At 57.8% G+C, this 8,936-nt stretch overlaps 1 protein-coding gene across 1 annotated transcript in view; it reads left to right on the top strand.

Annotated features, from left to right (window-relative positions):
• Window positions 1-1,158: 1,158 nt before the first annotated feature.
• The window catches only part of LOC111160877 (heparan sulfate 6-O-sulfotransferase 1), a 43,892-nt gene continuing 36,114 nt past the window's right edge, over window positions 1,159-8,936 (top strand). Inside the window, exon 1 of the mRNA XM_022524267.1 lies at window positions 1,159-1,738. Coding sequence (XP_022379975.1) covers window positions 1,212-1,738 — 527 coding nt within the window. The 5' untranslated portion in view covers window positions 1,159-1,211. The remainder of the gene's footprint in view (window positions 1,739-8,936) is intronic.

The following is an 8,936-nucleotide window of genomic DNA, read 5'->3' as shown; positions in this document are numbered from 1 at the left end:
TGGAAGGCGTAAGCAAGCACTGCACGACAGGGCCAGGAAGCCCGAGGCACTCACGAGGGCGCCAGCGAAAACAGGCACAGGCCCAGGGCTGCCAGACCCTCTGACTGACATCCCAAAGACCGAATTGGAAAATTTTTTGTGGACTTTCACAATTTGAAATACTGGCTCAACTCTTTATAACTTTTTTCATTAGGTTTATAAAAAACCTGGAGGGAAAAGCACACTAGCTGAAATTCTTTTCAAAGAAGAAGACTGCGTGTAGCTGGGCCGAAGACCTCTTCGAGACACCTCATTATCTCTCCAAGGGGAGCTCCGGGTCATTGTCCCAAAGCCATGGGGCAGGGGCATACCGATCACGGGCGCGCGCCCCGGGCTCTGCGCCCCCAGCCCTCCCTTATCTTCCCGTCGCCCGGGCCCCACTGCCCCCAGGTCCCACCAATCGCAGCCCGGTCCTTTCGCATTTGGAACTCCAGAGCGCCCAGCGTGCAAGGTCAGTGGGTTTCCTCCGGAGAAGCGCGGAAAGGGGTATTCCACCCGCAGCCGGGACTTCCGGGGGGAAGAGGACCCAGGTGCCAGGGGTGCCGGTTGCTGTGCGCCCCGCTCTAGCCCAGAAGGGCCGCCCGCACCCTTGTTCCCTAGTTCCCTAGTCGCTCCCCGCGACTCTCGGACAGGAAACGGTTCCCAGTCGGCGGCTGCCCTCCTCGGAGCGTTCCGGCCACGGCCACAGACCCGGATCCCAGCGCCCAGCACCCGCCTGAAAGCCCCGCGAGCTCCAGGAGGCGGAGCCGACGATCGGCGCGGGCGACGACGGCAAGAGGCGCCGCGGGGGCGGGCCGGGGGCGGGCCGGGGCGGGGCGGCGGAGGACTGCGGAGACGCGGCGGCGCGCGGGGCGGCGCAGAGCGTTCTCGGCGCTGCGCGGAGCAGAGTGGCCGGCACTGGGCCGCAGGGGGCGCGGGCTGGGGCCGGGGCCGGGGCCTGAACGGAGCCGGAACCGAGCCCAGGGTCGGGCCCGGGGAGCCGGAGCCGGGGCCGGGCGAAGAGCAGCCATGGCGCCGCGCAGGGCCGGGGCCCGTGCCGTTGCGGGCGGCCTGGGCGCCGAGTAACCGGGCCGGGCCGGAGCGCGGGCGGCGGTGGCGGCGGCGAAGGCAGCTGCGCCCGCGCCCCCCGCCCTCCCAGGCCCCGCGCCCCGCGCCGCCGGCGATGGTGACACATGCGGCGGCGGCGCGCCGGCGGCAGGACCATGGTTGAGCGCGCCAGCAAGTTCGTGCTGGTGGTGGCGGGCTCAGCGTGCTTCATGCTCATCCTGTACCAGTACGCGGGCCCGGGGTTGAGCCTGGGCGCGCCCGGCGGCCGTGCGCCGCCTGACGACCTGGACCTCTTCCCCACACCCGATCCGCACTACGAGAGGAAGTACTACTTCCCGGTTCGCGAGCTAGAGCGCTCGCTGCGGTTCGACATGAAGGGCGACGATGTGATTGTCTTCCTGCACATCCAGAAGACCGGTGGCACCACCTTCGGCCGCCACCTCGTGCAGAACGTGCGCCTCGAGGTGCCCTGCGACTGCCGGCCCGGCCAGAAGAAGTGCACCTGCTACCGACCCAACCGCCGCGAGACCTGGCTCTTCTCCCGCTTCTCTACGGGTTGGAGCTGCGGGCTACACGCCGACTGGACCGAGCTCACCAACTGCGTGCCGGGCGTGCTGGACCGTCGCGACCCCGCCGCGTTGCGCACGCCCAGGTGAGCGCCCGGAGCGACGGGGTCCCAGCTGGCGGCGGCTGCCCCGGAACTGTGCCCCCGCTGGGCTGCCCTGGGCCCGCTCTACCTTCCTTGCTCTCCCTGCCCTCGTCTCCTTTTCTCTTGGGGCCCCCACTCGCCGCAGCCTCTCTGGACCCCCTCCCGACCTGCTGGGCGCCCGGAGCTTTCAGTTCATCTGCTGCGGCCCGTTTTCACCCTGCCCTTTATTTTCACCCTTTCCACCTCCTCGCCTTTCAACTTCTCTCCTCCACCACCCTCGCCCCCCAGGTTGTGCAGTGCCTGAGCTTCCCTCGGGTCACAGCCCATTATCCTGGGGCTGTCACTTGCCTTGTCCCATGGGCCAGTGTAAAAACTGGCCCGCCCCAGCTGTGGGTCCGGCTGGCCTGGTGTCGTCTGGCGGGAAAGTGGGTTCTTTTGCGTGTGTAGTCCACCTGGAATGTTCCCTTACCTTGGCGGCTTACGCACCCGGAGCGGAAGTGAGCGAAGTGAAGTGCCTCTCCCCCTGCACCTGTGAGCAAACCCCCCCCCCACCCCCGCCATCCTGCCTGGAGAGGGCAGGAGAAGAGCTGACAGGGAAAGGGGTGGGCTCTGCCTGCCGGCGTGTGCAGGTAGAACAAAGGCCTGAGTGTGACTTGGGGCTGGGGGCAGGGAGGAGGCAGTGCTGCCTGCCCTCACCAGTTGGGCCAGAACCGGTTGCAAGCTCTCTCTGAACGAGGAGCAAAAGCAGACCAACTGCTAGATTGGGGGAGCTGAGTTGGTCAGAGGTACCCATTCAATCACTTTCCTTGGCTGCCCCCCATTTCTGTGGAGGTTGGAGTTCCAGGCTGACCTGTGGGGGGGTAGCTCTCCTGGGAAGCACTTTGTAACCACAAACCTTCGTAACCACAACCTTTGTAACCACAACCAGAGGGCAGGCTGGGTTTCTAGAGCTTAAAATTTGGACTCTTTATTCCTGTTCATATTGGTGCTTTGGGGCCTTCTCCCCATGATATCTGGGCTGGGAAGGGCCAGGAATGAGGTCTTCTTGCCTGTCTTTTGTTTATCTTCTCTGTTTGTCTTAGGACTGCACTTACAGACAGGCTGGGGGTGGGGGAGGTTCTGTGTATCGAGTAGGTGTGTTTGTTGGCACTCTTCTGGGTCAAGACGGGGCAGGGTCTCTGGTGTGTTTGGGGGATAAAGATTGAGGATCTGGCCAGTCCACAGTTAAGCGTGGTCCATGGCATTGCTGTCCTGCTCAGTTCTTCAGTCCTCCTGTGGTCTTCCCATACTGCCAGGAAATTAGGGCGCTGGAGCTAGGGTCAGAGGACATCTTACTTTCTCTTGGCTGCCCCACCCCTGCCCCCAGATGGCAGCTGCGAGCCTGTGAGGTGGTGTTACAGGGCTCTTAATTCTCCACTGGTAACAGATCTACCATCCCAAAGCCTTTAAAGTCTTGCTTCCTGTTCAGCATTTGGTCTACTCTGCATGAGTGCATTTTCCTGATGTAGTGCCCACCTCCCACCCCTTTGCCCCCGTGGTCAGCCACTCTATGCTCTACTGAGCCAGGGTCTGGGGTTTGCAGCTGCTGGCCCACCAAGACTGTAGTCCCCCAGAACTGGGCACTAACCAACCCAAATAGGCCCAGGGGGGCACCTCCCTGCCTGCAGGAGTGGGGATGGGAGTAAGTACCATCCTGTCTGCCAGAAGGAATTAGCCTGGGAGAATCCCAGAGGGAACAGTGTGCAGAACTTGTTCAGGGGGCTGCCAAGAGCACGACACTCTTTCTGCGGTCTATCTCCTGAGGCTGTTTCCCTTTGTGTCACCAGAATGAAGGGTCCCTGACCTTCCTTTTCTGGAGTTTGTCCACCAGAGCAAGCGCCCAGCCACCCTTTCAGAGAAGAGTCGGGAGACCAAGTGCAGCAGACAGGGCCCCCCTATGTCGCACGAGGGAGGCCCAGCACCCGCTCCTCAGGGTGGGCGTGTGTAGCAAGAATAGAAAATGCCTGCCTAGTCAGCCGGATGCCTCTTTCTATGGTGGGCTGCCAGCCCCTCCGCCTGGACGTTGCTGAGCTCAGCAGCATGCAGGCCAGGTGGAGGCAGGGTTTCCAGGGTCCTCAAAAGGCCCTCTCCTGTGCCATGAGGCAGGTGACAGAGTTTCATCTGTGCTGTTCTCCCCCATTCCCTTCATTTCTGTTCCAGAGGCTAGGTAGATTGCTTTTTTGATGAGCTTTGCTGACAGGCAGGGTCATCTAGGCTTTGTGTGTTAATAAGCCCATCTGACTAAGGTTCACCTGCTGAGTGTTCCTGTAGTCTGGGACTGGACCAGGGTGCTTTTGAAGATAGGGATACAATTCTCCCACCTGCCCCAGGGACCCCGCACCACTCTGGACAAGTATTGTCAGTGCCGAGATTCCATGGGATGCCTGGTTTCAGGAGCCCCAGATGTCACCCTCACCCTCCTCCCAGAAGACTATGGCTAGTTCTCCCTCATGGCCCTGTGAGTGCTGGAGTGACCACTTGACTGGGTAACTGAGGAGAGGATGGGCCTGGCTCTGAGAGCCACTCTGACAGGTCCCTGGGGATCTGGGCTTAGGGTGAAGACCTTTCCTTCCTCCCTGGTCCTCAGGGCCAGGCATGTCGCAGGGCATGAACGAATGCTCCCCTGCCGTGAGGAGTGCTTCTAGAAACTGCATCAAGCCTCTCCCAACTCCTGGTGCTAGTGTCTGTGGTACTGGGGGGCCTAGGAGAGGCAGGCCTTGTGACTCAATGGAGTGGGGCTTTCCATGGCTTCAGAACCTCCCCATCACACAGCATCAGCCTTGGGGGTTCTAGCTGGGCAGGTGTTGTGGTGATGAACTTCAAGGTGGGGAGATGTACCTTCCTGGAATACAGTTTGCAACTTCTGGCAGTGTTTAGTACTTCCTAAGTTGAAAGAGAGAAAAAGGTATATGAGCAACGCATCAGTAGGTCCCTGTTATATGGCCTGTGTCCACTGAGGGGGCTGCCACACCTGCTCACATCAGCCAGTGTACTTGAAAGGCCTCCAGGAAGGACTGACTTTGCAGTAGTGAGGCTGCCCAGAGGCAGCTGGCAAGTGGCTGGCCAGCTGTTGTCAAGGACCACTTCGGTTAGTGTCTCTGCACCCCATGCTCTGTCTCATTTGGTAGAGTCAGAATGGTTCTCCTGATGGCCAGAATGTCTCTCCTTCTCCTCATCTGCCTAAAGGGGACAGAAGAGGAGACATGGTTGAGGTCTAGCCTGGGTGGCCCTGGAAATTCCTGAAATTGTGTAGGCTTCATCTGGAGCCACCAGGAGCATTTGGGTCCCCAGTATTGCTTCCAGGCCACTTCCATGGGGTGTTGGGCTTAGCCAGACCCTCTCTACAGCAGGGCCCCCCAGGAGCCCCTGGTGGGTTCCCAGGATCTGTGATACTGCTGTGTGGGAGCCCTAGAATCGATGGCTTGTGCCCTCTCAGTGCCCAGCCTCATTTCTGGTCATATACCCTCCACGAGGCTGAGTTCTTCTGTGTTCCAGAAATCTGCCAGTGCTCTCAGCTCAGCCTTTGCTACCTTCTGCCCCAGCATGCTGTCCTCTCCTCCCACTCCTCTGCTGGCTTCTCTCCACCCTTCAGCCTCTGCTTCCCCTTCCTCCAGGAAGACTTCCCTGGCAGCATCCTGTTGCCTTAGATGCCCTTGGCCATCCTGGCATGCCCACAGCATCTGGCACTGGCCGGATGCTGAGTGGGTACTGCCCACGTGTTGGCACCAACTAGAATGTTCTCTTCCTGGCCCCACACCCTCTCCAGGAGCTGTGCCCCTCCATGAGTCCTCTAGTCAATGAGATTTAGAGTCAGCCTTGAGTGCAATGCTGGTCCCAGGGGGCCTCAGGGGCCCCTCAGTGGGCTCAGCCAGGTTGGGCAGACTTAAGATTCGGGCATTTTTGTAACAGTTCTTTCTGTGGCACTCAACAATTTCCAACTTGCCTTCACAGTTACTCTCTCATACGTGATCAAGGGACAAGGCCTGCATTTGCCTACACTGGGGCAGATGTTACCTAGAGCACATGATCGGAACCCATGAATGGGGCCCAGCCACTTAAGGGACCTGGTTGGGTGTCACCATGGCCCGAACCATCCAGGGAAGCTTTGCATGGAGATGAGGGGAATGTGAGGTCAAGGTGTTCAGAATTAGATTTTCATTCATAGTCAAAACAAAACACATCTTTTTTTTAGGCAAATGCATGAGAAGGCAAACTTTCAAAGAGCTTACTGATGATTATGTTAAATGGTGCTCTGGCTTGTGAGGTTATCTGTGTAACTTGTGTTTTCTTTAAAGCACTGAGGACTTGCAAGACCAGGGCTTCCTGTCCTTCTAGGCCCCTCACTTATAAAACCTGGAGCCATGCAGAGTGGGCTGGACCACTGTGCTGTAGTGGGCTAGCTCTGATCTGCAGACTGTCTGCTCCCAGGTCAGAGAGCCTTTCCCAGGGGGCCCAGCTCCTACCCCTGGGGTCTGTGAGGCCCCTCGTCTTTTTCTTTCTTTCTCAGTTGGCAGTGTGAGAGATTCAGCTGCTGTACTTGGGGAGTGGCAGGCGGTCAGCGGAGGCCTGGCTTTGTCATCCTTAAGGGACTCTGAGTCTTTTTCTTTCACATCTCATTCTTTTGTTGTTGTTGTTGTTGTAATAATTATGTGATAATTGGGAGGAAAACATAAAAGAGAAAAGAAAACTGTATTCCTCACACATACTTTTCTTATTATAATTGAAACCATAATGTAAATTCCCCATAAATGTTGTTTTTTCTTATTAAAAACTTAATATTTTAGTAGCTGCAGACTACCCCCCTCTGGGTGCTTTGTTAGTTCTGCTGTGTTGTTGAACGTGCAGATTTCCCATTTCTGGCTCCTGTAAGTAATGCTGGAGTGAGTGTCCTTGTGTGTAAATGTTTTCCGTAGCTCTGATTTCCTTTGTAAGCTCATAGGAGAGGGATTTCTCAGTTGAAAGGTCTGAAGGTTCAAATACTGTCAGTGTTGAGTGTGAAGTTGCTTTTGGGAAAGTCTGCACCTTACCATGTTGCAACATGTGGTATTTGGGTGCCCGTTTGGTATTGAACAGTGTTGTGGGTTTGAAAAGAGTTTACTTTCTTAAATCAGCAAAATGTGTCTCTCTGTGGTTTTTATCCAGAAGTCCTGCTTGGTACATGGACCCTTAGAGGTGGTCTAAACCTCAGGGGATTTGGAAGGAGCCATGCCCAGTCACCCCACATACCTGCTCATCTGCTTTTTGGCCCTGTGCAGAGCCAGGTGCAGCTCTGCCATTTGGGGCTGAAGGAGAGGGGTGCTGGGCTATGGGGACCCAAATTTGGGGAAGCCAGGGTGCAGAAAGGAGGCTGGCTCTTGTCCCCCAAACACTCAGTGGGTACTTGGGATGGGTCATCTCATTTGGCCTCAACAATGCAGGCATATGACGATTGTCCCAATTTCCCACCTAAGGAAGTCTAGGCCCCGAAAATGTGGGTAACTTGCAGAGTCCCTCAGCCTGGAGAGTCAGAAGCTGACATTGAGATGTCTGTCCCGAAGCCTGTTTGCCCCACCAGCCCTCTGCTGCACCAGCCCCCCATCCCCAGCCAGGAAGACTGTCTGTGGGTGAGAACAATAGCCAACTGTTCAGGCAGACCAGCCAGGTTCAGCACATGCAGCTTCCAAGACCCTGGGCAGACACGGGCAATTTCACACGCAGACCTGTGTCGTCGCTTTACTGGAAAACATCTGGTGGCCTTCGCCCGAGTAGCAGTGAGACAAGAATCAGGTACCATCCCCTTGGCTCTGGCAGGGTAGCACGGCGGTGCTGCTGGCAGCCGTCTGTGGGAGTGCACAGGGGCCTCCCTCACAGCCTGGCCAGTGTCCTCCGCTGCCCTCCCATGTGATCCGCTTGTCCCCAGGGGTCCTGAGGGCCTGTAGCCACCAGCCCGCCACCTGGCCCTGGTGGAGGGGTTGTGTGATTCCCGCCAGCACACAATTCAGCTGTGGAGGGTTTGAGAAATGGCGGGGCGCTCAGGCTCTCTCCTGAGAAGATGGTTTCTAAGTACTTCTCAGCAATTATTTATAACCACGTGGACCCTTCTTATTGGCAACCCTGCTCTCCTTTTCCTTGAGGCCTATACGTCGGCCTTACTTGCCAGCACTCACAGATGAGGAGATGTGTTTGCATGCAGGTTTCTGTCTCTCCAGACTCTTCTTCTTACCTCTTCCAGAACTCCACTGGCTCTTTTTCTTCCTGTTAAGTTTTTGCTCTCTGTTCGGGTTACCAGCGCCCCTGGGGTGAGATGCTATCCCAGCTACAAAGATTCAGACAGAGGCCCAGGTGCTGGTGTCCAGGCCGCCCCTGAATGTAGGCCCATCACTTTCGGGCTGTGGGACCTGTAGTCCAATTTCTGTTTCCCCTGCGAGGCTCCTGAGTGGCTGTGTCCCAAGTCCCTAGCTTGCAGGGCTGGTTATTCTGGAAGTGTGGTGTATACATAGCCACACACCGGATAGTTAGCATGTTGATCCCAGGCTGCCCGCCATGGACACCTGTTAGAGGACATCAGGATCGGCTGGGAGGATGGTGGGCATAGGCTGTCCAGCCACTGAAGACCACACATGTGCTGCCCCAGCCTGGGCCTGGGGCCTGTTTTCCTTGATGGGGGAGCAGAAACCAGCTGGGGCAGCCCTTCTCTCCCACAGCCACCCGCAGCCCCTGACCAGGCTCTGGCCAGCTCTGGGTGCTAGGAGCTCTGCTTGGGCAGCACAGCCCCTCAGGCCAGCCAGCAGCCCTTCCCTGCAGTGCTGTCTGCTTCCACCTCTCTGGAGGCTTCCTCCAGAGCGCATGGACCACTCTCAGGCCCCACCCCCACCGCAGCTGCTGGTCCTTCATTCACTTAGCCAACCATCCTGGGGCCTCTTTTCACCAGGGCTGCCTGTGGGGACTGACATCCCAAGTTCCACAGAAGCTCATAGTCCTCTCTGTGTAGACGGGGCTCTGAGGCCCCAGTGAGGACGGAGACAGGTGGGACTCACTTTGGGTTCCTTCCACAGGGTCCAGGCAGCAACTCGGGGCCTCCGCAAAGAACCAGAGGAGGAGAGGGGAGCCCCCTAGGCAGCCTATTTCCCCATCTCAAAAATGGGGATATGGGCTCTCTCTCTGCCTGCCTCTCTACTTGTGA

Source organism: Enhydra lutris, unplaced genomic scaffold, assembly GCF_002288905.1.
Source record: "Enhydra lutris kenyoni isolate GAN:26980312 unplaced genomic scaffold, ASM228890v2 scaffoldscaffold78, whole genome shotgun sequence".
Classification (NCBI taxonomy): Eukaryota; Metazoa; Chordata; class Mammalia; order Carnivora; family Mustelidae; genus Enhydra; species Enhydra lutris.
The sequence above is the reverse complement of the archived record's forward strand: the minus strand, read 5'-3'. Positions and strand labels throughout refer to the sequence as shown.